This window comes from Petromyzon marinus, chromosome 65, assembly GCF_048934315.1.
Source record: "Petromyzon marinus isolate PM22_M1 ecotype Great Lakes invasive population chromosome 65, UKy_Petmar_22M1.pri1.0, whole genome shotgun sequence".
NCBI classification, from domain to species: Eukaryota; Metazoa; Chordata; class Hyperoartia; order Petromyzontiformes; family Petromyzontidae; genus Petromyzon; species Petromyzon marinus.
This window is the reverse complement of record NC_133731.1, coordinates 5,034,500-5,061,659: the sequence shown is the minus strand read 5'-3', so window position 1 is coordinate 5,061,659 and position 27,160 is coordinate 5,034,500. Positions and strand designations below refer to the sequence as shown.

Genomic DNA, 27,160 nt, shown 5'->3' with positions numbered 1-27,160 from the left:
CTGAGTCTATGGGCAGTGCAGAGTCTATGGTGCAGTGCTGAGTCTATGGTGCAGTGCTGAGTCTATGGTGCAATGTTGAGTCTATGGTGCAGTGTTGAGTCTATGGGCAGTGTTGAGTCTATGGGCCGTGTTGAGTCTATGGGGAAATGTTGAGTCTATGGTGCAGTGTTGAGTCTATGGTGCAGTGTTGAGTCTATGGTGCAGTGCTGAGTCTATGGTGCAGTGCTAAATCTATGGTGCAGTGTTGAGTCTATGGGGCAGTGTTGAGTCTATGGTGCAGTGTTGAGTCTATGGGCAGTGTTGAGTCTATGGGGCAATGTTAAGTCTATGGTGCAGTGCTGAGTCTATGGTGCAGTGTTAAGTCTATGGTGCAGTGTTGAGTCTATGGTGCAGTGTTGAGTCTATGGTGCAGTGTTGAGTCTATGGTGCAGTGTTGAGTCTATGGTGCAGTGTTAAGTCTATGGTGCAGTGTTGAGTCTATGAGCAGTGTTGAGTCTATGGTGCAGTGTTGAGTCTATGGGCAGTGTTGAGTCTATGGGTAGTGTTGAGTCTAGGGGTAGTGTTGAGTCTATGGTGCAGTATTAAGTCTATGGTGCAGTGTTGAGTCTATGGTGCAGTGCTAAGTCTATGGTGCAGTGTTGAGCCTATGAGGCAGTGTTGAGTCTATGGAGCAGTGTTGAGTCGTTTCATCCATCCTTGCCGGATGATTCGTCACAATGAGCGGCGTCGCCGTGCGCCCTCAAGCTAACGGGTGGATCAGGAATCCTGATGGAGTTCACTTGTCCAGCGAGTTCCACACGTGCGTCACTCAACGCTGGCGTGTGTACAACTCAAATCGTAATTATTTACACTCTCTCGCCGAAGGTCGTTAGGAATTAACGATCTATTTTGAGAGAGCGAGCGAGTGTGAGAGAGCGTGCGTGCGTGTGTGTGCGAGATGGAATGAGTAAAAACATTATGATCATTGATTTTTTTTTGGGGGGGGGGGATCCAGGCCAGTTTATCGAGGCTGGCTCCATTCCAGGTTTTATTTGTTGTTATCGGGGTAGTCATTTTTTTTGTCGTCGTTGTTTGCGTTAAAAAGCGCGCGGAGCGGATGTTCACGATGAAGGTTTTTGGGTTCGATCGCGTAAGTATCAAGTGTCGAAGCCCTTCACCACCCGACAGAGCCAATCAGTAAGGGATTTGTCACGTAAACAAAAAGCACCAAATAGTTACTAGTGTAGTGTCATATTCTTAGTTTTTTCGGTAAAGTCACGTTGAAGAGAAACAACAAAATATATATAAAACAATAAAAAATTCTCACGACGTTTCGACCATAACTCAAACGGTCATCATCAGGTGTGTCGGTTTGCATAAATTTATTTAAAAAAACGGCACATTTATTTATTTATAAAAAACGTTGGCGTCACGCGCAGCGATTGGCAGTTTGCCCAGGACTAGTCCATCTTTTTTTTTTGAAAAGAGGAGGGGGGAGACGAAATTTTTTATAATGTATGCTGTCTGAAAGCCACTGTAAGCGTGAACAATCAATCAAGAACTGAAATGATTTATCAAATCTTTCCAATGATTGCTAAGATAGAATCCATCTTCTCGGTTGAAATTGTCTCTGTGCTTGTATATGTGGATAGCCTCATGAACGAATCTCTCATGGAAGCCAGATGGCTTACAAAGAACCTCCGTCTTGGAAAAGTCAATGGCATGTGAGCCTACTGAATTAGAACAATGATCTGCTACGGCCGAGGTGTTGGTCCTACCGTGTTTAAGGTCTGCTTTATGTTCACGAATGCGGTCGAGACATGGCGTTTGGTTTCTCCAATGTAACTACTACCACAGAGGCAACTTAGTTTGTAGACACCAGGGTATTGTATGTCCGGAATCACATCTTTTACAGACGGAACCAGATCACGGATTTTATGTAATGTGTTGAAACGGACCTGGATCTTGTGTTTATTCAAGATTTTGGAGATCTTTTTTGTGATCCCAGCAATGTAGGGTAAAGTGATGGTTTTGAAAGGCTCCTCAAGAGGGTTCTTCTTCATGGTTTGAGTGATAGCTTTGCGGATTGTATAGTCGGAGTAACCATTAGCCCTAAGAGCTTGGTGTACGTGCTTGAGTTCACTACTTATGTGTTCCTGGTCGGATATGCATTGGGCTCTATGATACAGAGTCTTGATGAGAGAATTCTTCTGTGATGGATGGTGGTGGGAATCCGGTTTCAGATAAGCATCCGTATGGGTAGCTTTCCTGTAGACAGAGTGGCTCATTGAACCATCAGGTCTCTTTTTAATTAGGACATCCAAAAAAGGTATCTTGCCATCTATTTCGACTTCCATGGTAAATCTGATGGCTGGGTGTATGGAATTGATGTGGTCGAAGAATTGGTCTAGAGCAGGCCGGCCATGTGGCCAGATGACAAAAGTGTCATCCACGTACCTCTTCCATAAGGTTGGGCGCAGAGTGGCAGTCTGGATGGCGTCAGTCTCAAATTTCTCCATGAAAATGTTAGCTATAACTGGAGAAAGGGGGGAGCCCATTGGGGTGCCCTCAGTTTGTTTGTAGAAAGTTCCATTCCAAGTGAAGTATGTATTGGTTAAACAGTGTCTCACCAGGGGGGGTACCTCAGTGTTTAGTCCTTGATGAACCAAGTCTTCAATGATTGCAATGGTGTCAGGTACAGGAACCTTGGTGAATAAGGAAACTACATCAAAACTGACAAGCAGGTCGTCTGGGGACAGGGAAATACCCTTGATTGTTGATACCAGGTGAGTAGAATTTTGTACCGCAGAGGTGGTCTTTCCAGTGAAAGGACGCAGGATTTCAGACAAAAAACGAGCTAGTTTGTAGGTGGGGGAGCTGATAGTAGAGACTATGGGACGAAGAGGTGTATCAACTTTATGTATTTTTGGTAAGCCGTATAATCTTGGTGGCCTGGCAGCAGAAGGTTTCAACGAAAACTGTTTAGATTGATCAATTAATGCGGTTGAATCAGAAATTATTTTGTTGGTTTGTGTGACGAGGCTGTTGGTGGGATCTCTTTTTATTTTTGTATAACTACCATCGTCGAGTAATTCTTTAATTTTGTTGTTGTATTCTATTTTATCCATGATGACAGTAGCATTGCCTTTGTCAGCTGAGAGAACTACAATATCATTCCTCTTTTTTAATTTATATAATTCAAAACGCTCATCTTTGCTGAGGTTGCTAGCTGGCATCTTAGCGTTTTTGAGGGTTGCAGCGATTTCAGATCTTGCTACGTCTGCAGCGATGTGACCCAGGCCCCTGAGAGCAACGTCTACTTGGGCAATTATATCATTAACTGGTATGTGTTTAGGTGTGACTGCAAAGTTTAGACCTTTAGCTAAAACGGATTTCAGACCATCGGAAATAGAACTGTTACTGCGATTAATTACGACTTTATTAACGTCTAACTTTTTGGTGTGTGGGTCCGGTCTTTTGTTGAAGAGGAGGTTAAATTTGGAAATCAGGTTTTCCTTACATTTGGTCGACATAGTAGCAGCTGAAGAGGCAGTCATATTGTCTACATGTTCCCAATCCGATGTGGACATTATTGCCGTCAATGATAAGTGTGATTTGTAGAGTGTCTTGTCTAACTGATCTAGTTCTGTGCGTATAAGTCTGAAATAAATAAATGTGCCGTTTTTAAAAATAAATTTATGCAAACCGACACACCTGATGATGACCGTTTGAGTTATGGTCGAAACGTCGTGAGAATTTTTTATTGTTTTATATATATTTTGTTATTTTGTTGTTTCTCTTCAACGTGACTTTACCGAAAAAACTAAGAATATGAATTACTGCAGTCACGAAAGCTTTAAATCAAAATTTAGTGTAGTGTCGTGTGTAGTGTATAGTGTAGTGTATAGTGTAGTGTATAGTAGTGTATAGTGTAGTGTATAGTGTAGTGTATAGTGTAGTGTATAGTGTAGTGTATAGTGTAGTGTTTAGTGTACTACTTCAGCCCACCGGTGTGTTGCAAAGTAAATCCACAACATTTACAATTCGAATACCGTGACATTTCGCTGGTAATTACATCAACCAGCATCAACGGGCAAATCAGTCTGTGTCGGGTGGTGGAGGGTTACGACACAACATTTATACTTAGCGATCTAACCCAAAAAAAACCTTCATTGTGAATAATACCGGTCGCGAAAGCCTGCTACGTGGTTAAACAACGGAGCGGATGTTGAATACAGATCCGAACGGTCACTGTGTGACGCCTTCGGGCCTCTCATTCACCCACGCTCGTTCCCCGGGGGGAGTCGACTTCAATCCCCCATGCGTGTGGTGGCCTGGCCCACCGTCATCGTCATCGTCGACGTCACCATCGTCGCCGTCATCGACGTCACCATCGTCGTCATCGAAGCCATGGCCGGCCACGTCGCAGACGCTTTCGTCGTCACGATGATCCATCAGCCACGTCCTCAACGTTGGGCCAACGTTGGGCCAACGTTGGCCCAACGTTGGCCGTGCCACGTCCCTCGTGCACCGTGCCGTCCTTCGTAGCTGCTACTCGCTAACAGCACTTGCCCCAAATAGCCTCCTGCTAGAGGCTATGTATGTACGTATGAATGTTGAACGTCTTTTTCACCGTTCGTAGCCTACCGCGCTAATCGGAGGCGCGCGGGGGGGGGGGGGGGGGGTGAAGGACAACAAACAAAAAGCAATTGTAAAGAAATTATTTTTCAAATCTAGACGTTTTAAAAGTGCATAGCTCCAGTGGCTCCCCAGTAAACGGAAGGAAGAGCGTTCCAGACGGCCGCAAGAGGCGCATCCGAAAGCGCCGCACGGCGATGCGGTGATTGCCGTCTTTGCTCGACGGGCAGCCAAAAGCCGCCGCCGCTGCCGCTGCTGCGAGGTTGAAGACCGGAGTCCGGGTGATGATGGCTTTTACCGCTCCTTGCCCGAGATCAGTCTATGGGCAGTGTTGTGTATAGTGTAATGTATAGTATAGTGCAGTGTATATTGCAGTGTGCAGTGTAGTGTATAGTCGTGTATAGTGTAGTGTATAGTGTAGTGTATAGTGTAGTGTACTACTTCAGCCCACCGGTGTGTTGGAAAGTAAATACACAACATTTACCATTCGAATACCGTGACATTTCGCTGGTAATTACATCATTTGCGGCGAGCACAAATGAAGTTCAACGTACACGCGCACACACACGCACACGCACGCGCGTGTGTGTGTGTGTGCGGGTGTGCGCGCATCGTTTGCAAAAAAAAAAAGCTCAAAAACGTCGACAATGTCAATTTTTTTTCCATTTGGCTGCGCGGCAGAAATTTCAAATTACACAAAGTCCGTGCCTCTCGTCGCGGCGCTCACCGGCCCCCACTCGGCATCGGAAATAAGAGGAAGCGTCCACCACGTAATCTGCTCTCTTGTTTAATAGAAATTGATTTCTTTTTCTCTCTCTTTACTTTTCTTGGGAGGATTTTTTTGTCCTTTTTAAACCGTTTTCAGGGGTTATTTTACTAAAAAGTTTTGGGGGGGGGTTTTTTTCCCCGTAACGAGTTTTTTTTATTTTTTTTAAGCAAGGTTATCGGGATAGCTTCTAATTAAACGCGCCTCCGTCACGCACGCGGTTCACAGCGTGGTTTCCATTGCATGCTGGGAAAAAATAATTGTCGCCACCCCCCCTACCCCCCACCCCCCCTACCCCCCCACTAACCCACCACCGCCCCGTAATGAGTTTGAACGCTGCAGGCTCGCAAGATCTAGAAGTCGCCCGGGTTTAGTTCGATCATAGACTCAACACTACCCATAGACTCAACACTGCCCATAGACTTAACACTACCCATAGACTCAACACTGCCCATAGACTCAAAACTGCACCATAGACTCAACACTGCACCACAGACTCAACACTGCACCATAGACTCAAAACTGCACCATAGACTCAACACTACCCATAGACCAAACACTGCACCATAGACTCAACACTGCCCATAGACTCAACACTGCACCATAGACTCAACACTGCACCATAGACTCAACACTGCACCATAGACCCAACACTGCACCATAGACTCAACACTACCCATAGACTCAACACTACCCATAGACTCAAAACTGCACCATAGACTCAACACTACCCATAGACTCAAAACTGCACTATAGACTCAACACTGCACCATAGACTCAAAACTGCACCATAGACTCAAAACTGCACCATAGACTCAACACTACCCATAGACCAAACACTGCACCATAGACTCAACACTACCCATAGACTCAAAACTGCACCATAGACTCAACACTACCCATAGACTCAAAACTGCACCATAGACTCAACACTGCACCATAGACTCAAAACTGCACCATAGACTCAACACTACCCATGGACCAAACACTGCACCATAAACTCAACACTGCCCATAGACCCAACACTGCACCATAGACTCAACACTGCCCATAGACTCAAAACTGCACCATAGACTCAACACTACCCATGGACCAAACACTGCACCATAAACTCAACACTGCACCATAGACCCAACACTGCCCATAGACTCAACACTGCCCGTAGACTCAACATTACCCATAGACTCAACACTGTCCATAGACTCAACACTGCCCATCATCATAAACAAGAGTAGAGTCACAATGTCAACTCATAACGCTGACTCGTATCTGCCCATCGCTCTCCTAGAGAGGGGGGACGACTCAGAGAGAGAAAGGGGACGACCCAGAGAGAGAGGACGACTCAGAGAGAGAGAGGACGACTCAGAGAGAGAGCACGACTCAGAGAGAGAGGACGACTCAGAGAGAGAGAGAGGACGACTCAGAGAGAGAGAGGACGACTCAGAGAGAGAGGACGACTCAGAGAGGACGACTCAGAGGCGCCAGGAGGAGGAACCACAGATGAGGAGCGGCAAGGCGGCGGCAGCGGAAGCAGCCACGCAAACCAGGAGCCGGCGCTGCCAACAATTGTCCAAGCCCTGCCGTCCTTTACGTACGAAGGTGTTCACGGCCAAATCCACGCGTGTGGGGGGGGGGGGGGGGGGGGGGCAACACAGTGCCGGAAGAACCTAGTAGCAAAAGTAGCTACATGTGTAGTAGCTACTACATTTGTAGCTACTACTTATGTAGCTACACATGTAGTAGCTACTACACGTGTAGTAGCTACTACATGTGTAGCTACTACTTATGTAGCTACACATGTAGTAGCTACATAAGTAGTAGCTACACATGTAGTAGCTACTACACATGTAGTAGCTACTACATGTAGTAGCTGCTACACGTGTAGCAGCTACTACATGTAGTAGCTGCTACACGTGTAGTAGCTACACTATGTAGTAGCTACATGTGTAGTAGCTGCTACACGTGTAGTAGCTACACGTGTAGTAGCTACATGTGAAGCTACTACACGTGTAGTAGCTACTACGTGTAGTAGCTACTATATGTAGTAGCTGCTACACGTGTAGTAGCTACACTATGTAGTAGCTACATGTGTAGTAGCTGCTACACGTGTAGTAGCTACACGTGTGGTAGCTACATGTGAAGCTACTACATGTGCTACGGTGCCCCGCATTTTCAAGGGCCCTGCGCTAAACGCGATCAAGCTATCAATTCCGGTTCAGAGATTCTGCACTTGCTCTATTACTATAGTACAATACCACCTTACAAATTGAGTGTTTAAGGTTAGCGATTTGTCGTATTATCTGGGCTGTATAGCAAATGAAAAAAATAATTATTTATTTAGGGCCCCGCAATAACATCATGCTACAGGCCCCGCACTAAGCTTAATCCCGCACTGGGGCAACACCATGTTCCAGAAAGATGGAACAGTTTGGGAGTTCACATTTGCTGTACCGCCTTCTCCTGGCAAGCAGCCATGATATCATCCCTCCAGCAGCACAACAACCGCCATTCGCCACTAAGTGGCGGTGACATCACCACGACGCTTGTGCCAGGCCATGTGCACCTTGAGGCCACGTGAAGTGTCGAACGCCCGCGGGCAGGAGGTCACGGGGCAGACCCAGCAAGTGCCACGGGTCGACTGACTGAGATGACTGAGATGACTGGCTGATGCACCACCTGTGCCCCCTACTGTGCCAACCTGCTGTGCTTTAGCCACCCGGCGCTCCGCTCGTTGTTGTGAGCGTCGCTCCTCCGCCCTCCGTTGTTGTTGGAGGGCGACTGCCTCCAACTGCCCAGTAGCATCCTTCACGAGCCTCCTACACAGAGGCCGATCTTGACACCGCTGGTACCAGTCATCGGCAAGTCCACGCAGCTCCACGTCCTCCTGTACCACATCACTCCATCTCTTCTCCAGCCCGTGCCGCGCCCGTTTAGCCCCCTCGATCTGGCTGGGCATGCGGGCTACATGACCCAGCCAACGCAGCCTTGCCTGCCGGAGGAGCTCACCGATGGGACCTTGTCCAGATCTTTCAAGGATTTGTGAGCTCCTCACACAATCCAGTCTGGTTAAACCCAGGATGGATCGTAGGCAGGCTAGCCTAAATGTTTCTAACCGGCGAAGATGTTCCATTAGGGGGGGTACACGTTTCGCAAGCGTAGAAAAGGGAGGGAATGACCGTGGCCGAGAAGACATGAAGCTTAGTGTGGAGTGACAGACCAGGTAGCTTCCACACAGCGTTACGCAACCGATGAAAAGATATTGCCGCTCGACTGATTCGGAGTGAGACCTCTGCTGTTAAACTGGAGCCGGTCATGAGCACACTGCCCAGGTATGGGAAACTCTCGACTCTGTCCACAACTGCCCCATCACCGATTGGGAGTAGTGGGGGGTGGAGTGTCCAATGGTACAAAATACCCAGGCAGGTGCTTAGTTTTGGTGGGGCTGATGGTAAAGTGGCACACTCCAGTCTCAGCAGCAGTGTCTCCAAAACACATACACGCACACACACACGCACACAAAGACAAAGATCCCCCGTATAGCCTTAACAGACTGTAGGGGCAAGTGTTGTTAGCGAGCACCACGCACACACACGCACACACACACGCACGCACGCACACACACACGCACACATGCACACACGCACACACGCACACACACGCACACATGCACGCACGCACACACACACGCACACACGCACACGCGCGCACACACGCGCGCACACGCGCGCGCACACACACATGAGAGACTGTTGGGGCAAGTGCTGGCAGCGTGCAGCAGCTTTGAAGGCCGCTACTGGACACGAGGAGGGGGTTGGGTGTGGCCAGCGCCACGCCCGGCCACTCTTGTCTGCCCAGTGGGCGATGTTTACTACACACCGCACCAGGTACTCATTTGAGGCTGAGTCCACCTAGGGGGAGGCCCAGGACCGGTTCAGATAATCGTCACCGGTGTTGGCCGCGAGCGGGAATCCAACTCGGGTCGCCGGGGTTCGTAGCGCAGTGGTTAGCGCTAGCCGCTGCGACATCGCTCCACTCAACAACGACCGCCATTTGCCACTAAGTGGCGGTGATGTCACCACGACGCCTGTGCCAGGCTAGGTGCACGTTAAGGCCACGTGACGTGTCGAACGTCCGCTGGCAGGAGGTCACGGGGCAGACCCAGCAGGTGCCACGGGTCGACTGACTGAGACGACTGGCTGATGCACCAACCGTGCCCCCCTTACTGTGCCAACCTGCTGCGTTTTAGCCGCCCAGTGCTCCGCTCGTTGTTGTGAGCGTCGCTCCCTCCGCCCTCCGTTGTTGCTGGAGGGCGACTGCCTCCAACTGCCCAGTAGCAGCAGCAGCAGCAGCAGCGTCCTTCACGAGCCTCCTCCTCCACAGAGGCCGATCTTGACACCGCTGGTACCGGTTATCGGCAAGTCCACTCAGCTCCCCACACACACACACAGACAGACAGATGCGTACGTACCGTGCAGGAGCCCGTCTGTGTGATTTTCAGCGAGAAGTTTGACGTGAATTCCAAGCTCTCAACTTTGTCTCGACAGCAGTCGATCGTCTGGAGACACGGGGACACGGAGACACGGGGGACACGGGGACATTGGGATACAGGGAGACACGGGGACACAGAGTGAAAGTTAACCTCAGGGTCTGGTGAATGGTGGTGTGCAAAGGAAGGTATATACACACGCCCACACGCAAGCACACACATACACACGTGTACGTACATGCAGGCACACGTGAAAATACGCACACGTGAAACACACACGTGAAACACACACACACACACACGTGAAACACACACACACGTGAAACACACACACACACACGTGAAACACACACACACGTGAAACACACACGTGAAACACACACACACACACACGTGAAACACACACACGTGAAACACACACGTGAAACACACACGTGAAACACACACGTGAAACACACACACACACACACGTGAAACACACACACACACGTGAAACACACACACACGTGAAACACACACGTGAAACACACACACACACGTGAAACACACACACACACACACACGTGAAACACCCACACGTGAAACACACACATACACACACGTGAAACACACACACACACACACGTGAAACACACACACACACACACACACGTGAAACACACACACGTGAAACACACACACACACACACACACGTGAAACACACACACACACACACGTGAAACACACACACACGTGAAACACACACACACGTGAAACACACACACACACACGTGAAACACACACACGTGAAACACACACACGTGAAACACACACACACACGTGAAACACACACACACACACACGTGAAACGCACACACGTGAAACACACACACGTGAAACACACACACACACACGTGAAACACACACGTGAAACACACACAGACGTGAAACACACACGTGAAACACACACACACACACGTGAAACACACACACACGTGAAACACACACACACGTGAAACACACACACACGTGAAACACACACACACACACGTGAAACACACACACGTGAAACACACACACGTGAAACACACACACACACACGTGAAACACACACGTGAAACACACACAGACGTGAAACACACACGTGAAACACACACACACACACGTGAAACACACACACACGTGAAACACACACACACGTGAAACACACACACACGTGAAACACACACACACACACGTGAAACACACACACGTGAAACACACACACGTGAAACACACACACACACGTGAAACACACACACACACACGTGAAACACACACACACACGTGAAACACACACACACACGTGAAACACACACACACACACGTGAAACACACACACACGTGAAACACACACACACGTGAAACACACACACACGTGAAACACACACACACACACGTGAAACACACACACACGTGAAACACACACACGTGAAACACACACACGTGAAACACACACACACACGTGAAACACACACACACACACGTGAAACACACACGTGAAACACACACAGACGTGAAACACACACGTGAAACACACACACACACACGTGAAACACACACACACACACACACACGTGAAACACACACACACACACACGTGAAACACACACACACACACACGTGAAACACACACACACACGTGAAACACACACACACACACACACGTGAAACACACACACACACACACGTGAAACACACACACACACACACACGTGCGCGTACCTTGACGTCGTGAGGCTCGGAGACGAGGCTCTCTGGAGCCACGCGCTCCACCGAGGGCTCAGCCAGCAGCGGAGCGAGCATGGAGGCCATGCGGAAGCCATAGACGTCGCCCCAGTAGGCGACGCGCGAGGCGTGGGACGCCTTGTCGCAGAGCGCCGCCAGGCGCAGCGCGCACACGTCCGGGTACACTGAGAGACACACAGAGACATACACACTGAGTTACACACAGAGACATACACACTGAGTTACACACACACACACACTGAGATACACACAGAGACATACACACACAGAGACATACACACACACACTGAGATACACACACACACACTGAGATACACACACACACACTGAGATACACACACACTGAGATACACACACTGAGATACACACACACACACTGAGATACACACAGAGACACACACACACACTGAGATACACACACACACACTGAGATACACACACACACACACTGAGATACACACACACACACTGAGATACACACACTGAGATACACACAGAGACATACACACACACACTGAGATACACACACACTGAGATACACACAGAGACATACACACACACTGAGATACACACACTGAGATACACACACTGAGATACACACAGAGACATACACACACACTGAGATACACACACACTGAGATACACACAGAGACATACACACACTGAGATACACACAGAGACATACACACACACTGAGATACACACAGAGACATACACACACACACACTGAGATACACACAGAGACATACACACACACTGAGATACACACAGAGACATACACACACTGAGATACACACACACTGAGATACACACAGAGACATACACACACACTGAGATACACACACACTGAGATACACACAGAGACATACACACACTGAGATACACAAAGACAAAGACAAAGATCCCCCGTATAGCCTTAACAGACTGTAGGGGCAAGTGCTGTTAGCGAGCACCTATGAAGGCCCGATCGGTACACGAGGGGGTGGGTGGCCAGCACCACGCCCGACCGCCTTTGTCTCCCTAATGGCAATGTTTACACACCGCACCAGGTACTCATTTGAGGCTGAGTCGACCTAGGGGAGGCCCGGGACCGGTTCAGATAATCGTCACTGGTGTTGGCCGTGAGCGGGAATCGAACCCGTGTCGCTGGGTTCAGAGCGCAGCGCGCTAACCGCTACACTATCGCTCCCCACACACACTGAGATACACACAGAGACATACACACACTGAGATACACACACACTGAGATACACACAGAGACATACACACACTGAGATACACACAGAGACATACACACACACTGAGATACACACAGAGACATACACACACACTGAGATACACACACACTGAGATACACACAGAGACATACACACACACACACTGATATACACACACACACACTGAGATACACACAGAGACATACACACACTGAGATACACACAGAGACATACACACACTGAGATACACACACACTGAGATACACACAGAGACATACACACACTGAGATACACACAGAGACATACACACACACTGAGATACACACAGAGACATACACACACACTGAGATACACACAGAGACATACACACACACACTGAGATACACACACACTGAGATACACACAGAGACATACACACACTGAGATACACACAGAGACATACACACACTGAGATACACACACACTGAGATACACACACACACTGAGATACACACAGAGACATACACACACACTGAGATACACACAGAGACATACACACACTGAGATACACACAGAGACATACACACACTGAGATACACACAGAGACATACACACACACTGAGATACACACAGAGACATACACACTGAGATACACACACTGACATACACACAGAGACATACACACACACTGAGATACACACACACTGAGATACACACAGAGACATACACACACACACCGAGATACACACAGAGACATACACACACACTGAGATACACACACACTGAGATACACACAGAGACATACACACACTGAGATACACACAGAGACATACACACACTGAGATACACACAGAGACATACACACACACTGAGATACACACAGAGACATACACACAGAGACATACACACACTGAGATACACACAGAGACATACACACACTGAGATACACACACTGACATACACACAGAGACATACACACACACTGAGATACACACAGAGACATACACACACACTGAGATACACACACACTGAGATACACACAGAGACATACACACACTGAGATACACACAGAGACATACACACACACTGAGATACACACAGAGACATACACACACACTGAGATACACACACAATGAGATACACACAGAGACATACACACACTGAGATATACACACACACTGAGATACACACACACACTGAGATACACACACACTGAGATACACACAGAGACATACACACACACTGAGATACACACAGAGACATACACACACACTGAGATACACACAGAGACATACACACAGAGACATACACACACTGAGATACACACAGAGACATACACACACACTGAGATACACACAGAGACATACACACACACTGAGATACACACAGAGACATACACACACACTGAGATACACACAGAGACATACACACACTGAGATACACACAGAGACATACACACACACTGAGATACACACAGAGACATACACACACACTAAGATACACACACACTGAGATACACACACACACTGAGATACACACACACTGAGATACACACAGAGACATACACACACACTGATATACACACAGAGACATACACACACACTGAGATACACACAGAGACATACACACTGAGATACACACACTGACATACACACAGAGACATACACACACACTGAGATACACACACTGAGATACACACAGAGACATACACACACACACACTGAGATACACACACACTGAGATACACACAGAGACATACACACACGCACACTGAGATACACACAGAGACATACACACACACACACTGAGATACACACACTGAGATACACACAGAGACATACACACACACACACTGAGATACACAGAGAGACATACACACACTGAGATACACACAGAGACATACACACACTGAGATACACACAGAGACATACACACACTGAGATACACACAGAGACATACACACACACACTGAGATACACACACTGAGATACACACAGAGACATACACACACACTGAGACACACACAGAGACATACACACACTGAGATACACACACTGACATACACACAGAGACATACACACACACTGAGATACACACACTGAGATACACACAGAGACATACACAGAGACATACACACACACTGAGATACACACACTTAGATACACACAGAGACATACACACACACTGAGATACACACAGAGACATACACACACACTGAGATACACACAGAGACATACACACACACTGAGATACACACAGAGACATACACACACACTGAGATACACACAGAGACATACACACACTGAGATACACACAGAGACATACACACACTGAGATACACACAGAGACATACACACACACTGAGATACACACACACACTGAGATACACACACACTGAGATACACACAGAGACATACACACACACTGAGATACACACAGAGACATACACACACACTGAGATACACACAGAGACATACACACTGAGATACACACACTGACATACACACAGAGACATACACACACACTGAGATACACACAGAGACATACACACACACACACTGAGATACACACACTGAGATACACACAGAGACATACACACACACACACTGAGATACACACAGAGACATACACACACACACACTGAGATACACAGAGAGACATACACACACTGAGATACACACAGAGACATACACACACTGAGATACACACAGAGACATACACACACACACTGAGATACACACACTGAGATACACACAGAGACATACACACACACTGAGACACACACACTGAGATACACACAGAGACATACACACACTGAGATACACACACTGACATACACACAGAGACATACACACACACTGAGATACACACACTGAGATACACACAGAGACATACACAGAGACATACACACACACTGAGATACACACACTTAGATACACACAGAGACATACACACACACTGAGATACACACAGAGACATACACACACACTGAGATACACACAGAGACATACACACACACACACACTGAGATACACACAGAGACATACACACACTGAGATACACACAGAGACACACACACAATGAGATACACACAGAGACATACACACACACTGAGATACACACAGAGACATACACACACACTGAGATACACACAGAGACATACACACACACTGAGATACACTCACTGAGATACACACAGAGACATACACACACACAATGAGATACACACACACTGAGATACACACACTGAGATACACACAGAGACATACACACACACACACAATGAGATACACACACACTGAGATACACACACTGAGATACACACAGAGACATACACACACACACACAATGAGATACACACACACTGAGATACACACACTGAGATACACACACTGAGACATACACACAATGAGATACACACACACTGAGATACACACATACACACTGAGATACACACACTGAGATACACACAGAGACATATACACACTGAGATACAAACAGAGACATACACACACTGAGATACACACAGAGACACACACACTGAGATACACGCAGAGACATACACACACTGAGATACACACAGAGACATACACACACACTGAGATACACACACTGAGATACACACACTGAGATACACACAGAGACATACACACACACTGAGATACACACAGAGACATACACACACTGAGATACACACAGAGACATACACACATACACACACTGAGATACACACAGAGACATACACACACTGAGATACACACAGAGACATACACACACTGAGATACACAGAGACATACACACACACTGAGATACACACAGAGACATACACACACACACACTGAGATACACACACTGAGATACACACACACACACTGAGATGCACACAGAGACATACACACACACTGAGATACACACACTGAGATACACACACACACACTGAGATACAGACAGAGACATACACACACTGAGATACACACACTGAGATACACACAGAGACATACACACACTGAGATACACACAGAGACATACACACACTGAGATACACACAGAGACATACACACACTGAGATACACACAGAGAGATACACACACACTGAGATACACACACTGAGATACACACAGAGACATACACACACTGAGATACACACACTGAGATACACACAGAGACATACACACACTGAGATACACACAGAGACATACACACACACACTGAGATACACACAGAGACATACAAACACACTGAGATACACACACTGAGATACACACAGAGACATACACACACACTGAGATACACACACACTGAGATACACACAGAGACATACACACACACACAATGAGATACACACACACTGAGATACACACATACACACTGAGATACACACACTGAGATACACACAGAGACATATCCACACTGAGATACAAACAGAGACATACACACACTGAGATACACACAGAGACATACACACACTGAGATACACGCAGAGACACACACACACACTGAGATACACACACACACACTGAGATACACACAGAGACATACACACACACACTGAGATACACACACACACTGAGATACACACGCACACACACTGAGATACACACAGAGACACACGCACACACTGAGGTACACACAGAGACATACACACACACACTGAGATACACACACAGAGACACACGCACACACTGAGATACACACAGAGACATACACACACACACACACTGAGATACACACACACTGAGATACACACAGAGACATACACACACACTGAGATACACACACAGAGCCACACGCACACACTGAGATACACACAGAGACATACACACACACAGATACACGTACACATACACTGAGATACACACAGAGACATACACACACACACTGAGATACACACACACGCTGAGATACACACAGAGACACACACACACTGAGATACACACAGAGACATACACACACACACTGAGATACACACAGAGACATACACACACACACACTGAGATACACGCAGACACACACTGAGATACACGCACAGAGACATACATACACACAGAGATACACACAGAGACACACACACACACCGAGATACACACACACTGAGACACACACAGAGACATACACACACTGAGATACACACAGAGACATACACACACACACTGAGATACACACATACACACTGAGATACACACACTGAGATACACACAGAGACATACACACACGGAGATACACACAGAGACATACACAAACACACACTGAGATACACGCACACTGAGATACACACACACACTGAGATCCACACAGAGACATACACACACACATTGAGATACACGTACACACACACACTGAGATCCACACAGAGACATACACACACACACTGAGATACACGCACACATACACTGAGATACACACAGAGACATACACACACACACTGAGATACACACACACACACTGAGATACACGCACAACAACAACAACCGCCATTCGCCACTAAGTGGCGGTGACGTCACCACGACGCTTGTGCCAGGCTATGTGCACCCTGAGGCCACGTGAAGTGTCGAACGCCCGCTGGCAGGAGGTCACGGGGCAGACCCAGGTGCCACGGGTCGACTGACTGAGATGACTGGCTGATGCACCACCTGTGCCCCCTACTGTGCCAACCTGCTGTGCTTTGGCCACCCGGCGCTCCGCTCATTGTTGTGAGCGTCGCTCCTCCGCCCTCCGTTGTTGTTGGAGGGCGACTACCTCCAACTGCCCAGTAGCATCCTTCACGAGCCTCTTCCACAGAGGCCGATCTTGACACCGCTGGTACCAGTCATCGGCAAGTCCACTCAGCTCCACGTCCTCCTGTACCACATCACTCCATCTCTTCTCTAGCCCATGCCGCGCCCGCTTTGCCCCCTCAATCCGGCCGAACAAAAGCTGTTTCAGCATGCGGTGGCTGGGCATGCGGGCTACATGACCCAGCCATCGCAGCCTTGCCCGCCGGAGGAGCTCACCGATGGGACCTTGCCCAGATCTTTCAAGGATTTGTGAGCTCCTCACACAATCCAGTCTGGTTAAACCCAGGATGGATCGTAGGCAGGCCAGCCTAAATGTTTCTAACCGGCAAAGATGTTCCATTAGGGGGGTCCACGTTTCGCAAGCGTAGAGAAGGGAGGAAAATGACCGTGGCCGAGAAGACCTGAAGCTTAGTGCAGAGCGACAGACCAGGTAGCTTCCACACAGCGTTACGCAACCGATGAAAAGATATTGCCGCTCGACTGATTCGGAGTGAGACCTCTGCTGTTAAACTGGAGCCAGTCATAAGCACACTGCCCAGGTATGGGAAACTCTCCACTCTCTCCACAACTGCCCCATCACCGATCGGGAGTTGTGGGGGTGGAGTGTCCGATGGTACAAAATACCCAGGCAGGTGCTTAGTTTTGGTGGGGCTGATGGTAAGGCCCCACCTCTTAGTGGCACGCTCCATTCTCAGCAGCAGCGTCTCCAACTCCTCCTCTGACTGAGCAGCTATTACCAAATCATCAGCATACATAACGTGGTTGAGCAATAGGGAGCCATCCCTTGACCGCACCCGGGCATCGATCAGCCTCCCATTATATCTGTACCATATGGAGATTCCCCCGGTACAGCTATTGAAGGCTTCACGAACTACGTGGTCAAAAAAGATGTTAAATAATGTGGGAGCCAGAGGACATCCCTGTCGCACCCCAAGGTGTACAGGGAATGGCTCTGACTCCCGGCCACGTAGTTTTACCCGGGCCCGCTCACCATCATGAAGGTCTTTAATGATCGTGAGCAGAGGGTCAGGTACTCCAAAAGCACGAAGAACGATCCAGAGCCCAGGCCTACTTGATGGTATCATAGGCCTTGACCAGGTCAATAAAGCAGAGATGTAGGTCTTGCTGGAATTCCCTACACCTCTGCTGTAGCAGACGGACAGAAAATATGGCATCTGTGCAGGAACGTCCTTTCCTGAAACCGCATTGGGGCTCCGCAAGCCTCTCCTCAGCGTGCCTGGCAAGGCGATGCTGAATAATCCTTGCCAGGACCTTTCCCGGCACACTGAGGAGTGAGATGCCCCTGTAGTTGTTACAGTCTGTGCGGTCCCCCTTCTTAAAAAGGGGGACCACCAGGGCATCCTTCCAATCCTGCGGAACCCGTCCAGTGGTCCAGATTGTTGTTATGATGTCACACACAAAGATACACACACACAGTACACACACAGTACACACACACACAGTACACACACACAGTACACACACACACACAGTACACAAACACAGTACACACACACAGTACACACACACAGTACACACACAGTACACACACACACAGTACATATAGTACACACAGTATACACACAGTATATATGCACACACACAGTACAAACACACACACAGTACACACACACACACACAGGTACACATGCACGAGCGTCCACCCCCCCGACGTCTCACCTGCTCCTCGAGGCGACAGCCAGCGGTCGCGCGCCACCAACACCGAGTCCAACATGGACTCAAAGAGCAGGAAGTACCCCTGCCACACACACAAAGACAAAGATCCCCCGTACAGCGTGAACAGACTGTAGGGGCAAGTGCTGTTAGCGAGCACCTATGAAGGCCGGCACGGCCACACGAGGGGGTGGGTGGCCAGCACCACGCCGATGTTTACACACCGCATCGGGTACTCATTTGAGGCTGAGTCGACCTAGGGGAGGCCCAGGACCCGTTCAGATAATCGTCACCGGTGTTGGCCGTGAGGGGGAATCGAACTCGCGTCGCCGGGTTCGTAGCGCGGCATAGCGCTAACCGCGACACTATCGCTCCCCCTGCTGCACACACAGACAGAGAAAGGACTCCCCGGATAGTCTCATCAGACTGTTGGGGCAAGTGCTGTTCGTGAGTAGCACCTATGAAGGCTGTCACGACTCACGGAGACCCACAGACTCAGACAGAGACCCACAGACTCACACAGAGACCCACAGACTCACACACAGACCCACTAGACCCACAGACTCACACAGAGACCCACAGACTCACGCAGAGACTCACAGACTCACACAGAGACCCACAGACTAACACAAAGACCCATAGATTCACGCAGAGACTCACAGACTCACACAGAGACCCACAGACTAACACAGAGACCCATAGATTCACACAGAGACCCACAGACTCACGCAGAGACCCACAGACTCACACAGAGATCCACAGACTCACACAGAGACCCACAGACTCACGCAGAGACCCACAGACTTACGCACAGACTCAGAGACTCATGTAGAGACCCACAGACTCACGCAGAGACCCACAGACTCACACAGAGACCCACAGACTCACACACAGACCCACACTCACATAGAGACCCACAGACTCATGCAGAGACCCACAGACTCACACACAAACCCAGAGACGTGCGAGTGGCTGCTGCGTGCAGGCTGCGTTATCGTATTTAAAAAAAAGAGCTTTACAGCTCATCGGATTCCTCCAGTACGAATCAACGTGACAACGGCCTGGCCTACAGGACCAGGCTTCCTCAGCATTTAGAGGATGCCCTGGGCAGTACCCTCCCCCCGTCCCCCCCCAGGGGGGCAAGTGGGGGGGGGGGGGGGGGTGGAGAACGCGCCGATTGTAACAACGACGAACGGGGCGGCTGGAACATTTCTGCCCCCTCGGCGCTCGTCCCGGTAAAGTCCTGGCGAGGAGGGTGGGGGATGACGGGGGGGGGGGGGGTTTATTCTCGCCAATCGCACTCCCCCCCCCCCGCCCCGCCCCCCCCCATCCTTGCCAGGACAGGCGGGCACGGCGAGGAGAGGCTCGCGGCTGCCCCAATTTGGTTTGGTGCCAAGGGGGGGTGGGGGGGGCGGCCGGTCCCGTGTAGATGCCCGCGAGTTCTCCGCCTGTGTCCGCTGCTGCTGCTGCTGCTGCGGCGGTGGCGGAGGGAGAATATCGACGAAAAGCTCGCGCGGCCGCATAGCGGTTTGGTGGACGTGACCGTGTGTGTCTACACGTCTGTGTGTATGTGTGTGTGTCTGTATAGGGGGGAGCGGTGGTGCAGCGGTTAGCGCTATGAACCCGGCGATCCGGGTTCGATTCCCGCTCACGGCCAACACCGGTGACGATTATCTGAACCGGTCCCGGGCCTCCCCTAGGTCGGCTCGGCTTCAAATGAGCACCTGGTGCGGTGTGTAAACATCGCCACTGGGGAGACAAAGGCGGTCGGGGGTGGTGCTGGTCACCCACCCCCTCGTGTACCATGCCGGCCTTCATAGGTGCTCGCTAACAGCACTTGCCCCAACAGTCTGTTAAGTCTATATGGGGGATCTTTGTGTGTGTACGTGTGAGTGTGTATGTGTGTGTGTGTATATATATACCGTCAAACATGGAGGTGGAAACATTATGCTTGGGGGTGTTTTTCTGCTAAGGGGACAGGACAACTTCACCGCATCAAAGGGACGATGGACGGGGCCATGTACCGTCAAATCTTGGGTGAGAACCTCCTTCCCTCAACCAGGGCATTGAAAATGGGTCGTGGATGGGTATTCCAGCATGACAATGACCCAAAACACACGGCCAAGGCAACAAAGGAGTGGCTCAAGAAGAAGCACATTAAGGCCCTGGAGTGGCCTAGCCAGTCTCCAGACCTTAATCCCATAGAAAATCTGCAGGGAGCTGAAGGTTCGAGTTGCCAAACGTCAGCCTCGAAAACTTAATGACTTGGAGAAGATCTGCAAAGAGGAATGGGACGAAATCCCTCCTGAGATGTCTGCAAACCTGGTGGCCAACTACAAGAAACGTCTGACCTCTGTGATTGCCAAAAAGGGTTTTGCCACCAAGTACTAAGTCATGTTTTGCAGAGGGGTCAAATACTTATTTCCCTCATTAAAATACAAATCAACTCATAACATTTTTGACATGCGTTTTTCTGGATTTTTTGTTGTTGTTATTCTGTCTGTCACTGTTCAAATAAACCTACCATTAAAATTATAGACTGATCATTTCTTTGTCAGTGGGAAAACGTACACAATCAGCAGGGGATCAAATACTTTTTTCCCTCACTGTACGTGTGTGTATACGCGAGCGTGCGTACGGGTGTACGTGTGAGTGTGTGTGTGGACTTGCCGATGACTGGTACCAGCGGTGTCAAGATCGGCCTCTGTGGAGGAGGCTCGTGAAGGATGCTACTGGGCAGTTGGAGGCAGTCGCCCTCCAACAACAACGGAGGGCGGAGGAGCGACGCTCAGAACAACGAGCGGAGCGCCGGGTGGCTAAAGCACAGCAGGTTGGCACAGTAGGGGGCACAGGTGGTGCATCAGCCAGTCATCTCAGTCAGTCGACCCGTGGCACCTGGGTCTGCCCCGTGACCTCCTGCCAGCGGGTGTTCAACACTTCACGTGGCCTCAAGGTGCACATAGCCTGGCACAAGCGTCGTGGTGACGTCACCGCCACTTAGTGGCGAATGGCGGTTGTTGTTGTTGTTGTGTGTGCACGTGTAAGTGTGTGCACGCCCGTTCTTCCTCACCATCCACTCAGACACGATGAGATCCACCTCCTTCACGGGGAGAGAGATGTCCTCCACTCGCCCGTGCAGAACCGTCACGACGTCCTGCAGCCCATTCTGTCTGTGCTCACACACAGTACACACATACAGTACACACATACAGTACACACATACAGTAAACACACAGTACACACAGTATACATACACAGTATACACACACACAGTACACACACACACAGTACACACACAATACACACACAGTACACACATACAGTAAACACACAGTACACACAGTATACATACACAGTATACACACACACAGTACACACACACACAGTACACACACAATACACACACAGTACACACATACAGTAAACACACAGTACACACAGTATACACACAGTATACACACAGTATACACACATACAGTACACACACACAATAAACACACAGTACACACACAGTACACACACAGCATACACACAATAAACACACAGTACACACACACACAGTACACACACAGTACACACAGTATACACACAGTACACACACACAATAAACACACAGTATACACACAATAAACACAGTACACACAGTACACACAAATAAACACACAGTATACTCACAGTACACACACACAGTATACACACAGTACACACACAATAAACACACAGTACACACACAATACACACACAGTACACACACACAGTACACACACACAGTACACACATACAGTAAACACACAGTACACACAGTATACACACATAGTACACACAGTATACACACAGTACACACACAGTACACACACAGTACACACACAGTACACACACACAATAAACACACAGTACACACACACACAGTACACACAGTACACACAAATAAACACAGTATACACACAGTACACACACAGTACACACACACACAGTATACACACAGTACACATACACAATACACCCACACACAATAAACACACAGTACACACACAATACACACACAGTACACACACACACAATACACACACAGTACACACACAATAAACACACAGTACACACGGTCCACGCACACAGTACACACACAGTACACACGCAGGACACAACCTGGGCTCGCAAACACAGCGCACACCAACACACAGCGCACACCTTTGCACATTATAAACTACCCAATGTGTAAGCGTAGTGGTTCACGCACTGCGCTCTGAACGTGGGGAGACCGCTGTGGATTCCGGCTCACGGCCATCATCAGTGACGGGGTTGCATCCGAACCCACCGTGGGCCTCCCCCTAGGTCGACTCAGCCTCAAAACGAGTACCTGGTGTGGTGTGTGCGTAATAACATCGGTCAAGCAATCAATCGCGTCTTTACCTCTAGAGCACTAAATTGTGATTTAAAGCTTTCGTTGGACTGCAGTGATTCATATTCGTGGTTCTTTCGGTAAAGTCACTATTTCGTGCAAAGGATGCGGTCGGTCGCTCGTGGCGTTGGGCACCCAACTCCCTCGTGCACCGTGCTGGCCTTCACAGGTGCTCGCTAACGGCTATTGTGTGGTCGTGCAAGTGTGTGATCGCGAAAGTGTCTACGTGTACGCTCATGAGACTGTGTGTGTGTATGACTGTGCGTGTGTACATAGTGGGGAGCGGTGGCATAGCGGTTAGCACTACGCTGCGCTATGAACCCGGCGACCCGCGTTCGATTCCCGCTCACGGCCAACACCAGTGACGATTATCTGAACCGGTCCCGGGCCTCCCCTAGGTCGACTCAGCCTCAAATGAGTACCTGGTACAGTGTGTAAACATCGCGACTGGGGAGACAAAGGCGGTCGGGCGTGGTGCTGGCCACCCACCCCCTCGTGTATCGTTCCGGCCTTCATAGGTGCTCGCTAACAGCACTTGCCCCTACAGTCTGTTAAGGCTACACGGGGGATCTTTGTCTTTTATCTTAGTGTACATAGTGGGGAGCGGTGGTGTAGCGGTTAGCGCTACGCTGCGCTATGAACCCGGCGACCCGGGCTCGTTTCCCGCTCACGGCCAACACCAGCAAGGACGAACCGGTCCTGGGCCTCTCCTAGGTCGACTCAGCCTCAAATGTGCACCTAGTACGGTGTGTAGTAAAACACCGTCACTGGGGGGAGACAAAGGCGGTCGGGGCGTGGTGCTGGCCACCCACCCCCTCGTGTATCGTTCCGGCCTTCATAGGTGCTCGCTAACAGCACTTGCCCCTACAGTCTGTTAAGGCTACACGGGGGATCTTTGTCTTTTATCTTAGTGTACATAGTGGGGAGCGGTGGTGTAGCGGTTAGCGCTACGCTGCGCTATGAACCCGGCGACCCGGGCTCGTTTCCCGCTCATGGCCAACACCAGCAAGGACGAACCGGTCCTGGGCCTCTCCTAGGTCGACTCAGCCTCAAATGTGCACCTAGTACGGTGTGTAGTAAAACACCGTCACTGGGGGGAGACAAAGGCGGTCGGGGCGTGGTGCCGGCCACCCACCCCCCTCGTGTGCCGCTCCGGCCTTCACAGGTGCTGCTCGCTAACCGGCACTTGCCCCTACAGTCTGTCACAGGCTACACGGGGGATCTTTGTCTTTGTTGCGTAGAAAGGCAGGCTCGCGGACGAGTGGAGCCGCATGCGTCCGTTGCGTCTGCGTCTACACGTGCATGCGTGTCCGCGCGTCCGTCCCTCCGCGCGTGCGTGCGTGTGTGTGTGCGTGTGTGCGTGCGTGTGTGTGTGCGTGTGTGTGTGTGTGCGTGCGTGCGTGTGTGCGTGTGTGCGTGTGTGCATGTGTGTGTGCGTGCGTGCGTGTGTGTGTGCGTGTGTGCGTGCGTGCGTGCGTGTGTGTGTGCGTGTGTGTGTGTGTGCGTGTGTGTGTGTGCGTGTGTGTGTGTGTGCGTGTGTGTGTGTGTGCGTGTGTGCGTGTGTGTGTGTGCGTGTGTGTGTGTGTGCGTGTGTGTGTGTGTGCGTGTGTGTGTGTGTGCGTGTGTGTGTGTGCGTGTGTGTGTGTGTGTGCGTGTGTGCGTGTGTGCGTGTGTGTGTGTGCGTGTGTGCGTGTGTGCGTGTGTGTGTGTGTGCGTGTGTGTGTGTGTGCGTGTGTGTGTGTGTGCGTGTGTGTGTGTGTGCGTGTGTGCGTGCGTGCGTGTGTGTGTCCGCGCGTCCGTCCCTCCGCGCGTCCGCGCGTCCGTGCGTGCGAGCGGCGTTAACGCGTTGTCGTCGCCGATACGAGACACGGCTCGCAGTGTCTCGGTGACAAATGGCCTGGCCACCCCCCCCCCAACCCTCCTCGCCCCCACACCCCCCACCCTTCATCCGCCCACCTTCACACACACACACACACACCCGTCCCCCCTATCCACCCCATAACCCCCGGGCTCGGCTTTAAAACGAGAGACACACACACACAAAAAAAAACCTCTTGTAATAGGACAAAGAAATAAATAACGGGGTCACAGAGAGCACGTGGAAAAATTTTAAATAAAACGATTCCTCGCTCTCTCCAACTCTCTCCGACTCTCTCCTCTTCTTAACTCGTTTTCTCGCTCCCTCGCTCTCTCTAACTCTCTCTCGCTCTCTCTCTCTCGCTCTCTCTAACTCTCTCTCGCTAACTCTCTCGCTCTCTCTAACTCTCTCTCGCTAACTCTCTCTCGCTCTCTATAACTCTCACGCTCTCTAACTCTCTCTCGCTCTCTCTAACTCTCGCTCTCTCTAACTCTCTCTATAACTCTCTCTCCCTCTCTCTAACTCACTCTAACTCTCTCTAACTCTCTCTCGCTCCCTCCCTCCAAACTCTCCCTCGCTCTCTCCCTCCAAACTCTCCCTCGCTCCCTCGCTCTCTCTAACT

General features: G+C 49.7%; 1 protein-coding gene across 2 annotated transcripts in view; it reads right to left on the bottom strand.

Moving 5' to 3' along the window:
• PRMT3 (protein arginine methyltransferase 3) overlaps positions 1–27,160 on the bottom strand; it is an 86,620-nt gene that overhangs the window by 35,336 nt on the left and 24,124 nt on the right. For both annotated transcript variants that reach the window (XM_032977967.2, XM_076054276.1), the window contains exons 10-13: positions 23,352–23,451; positions 20,288–20,366; positions 11,614–11,801; positions 9,852–9,938 (exon numbers count right to left, since the gene is read on the bottom strand). In XM_032977967.2, coding sequence (XP_032833858.2) covers positions 9,852–9,938; positions 11,614–11,801; positions 20,288–20,366; positions 23,352–23,451 — 454 coding nt within the window. The remainder of the gene's footprint in view (positions 1–9,851; positions 9,939–11,613; positions 11,802–20,287; positions 20,367–23,351; positions 23,452–27,160) is intronic.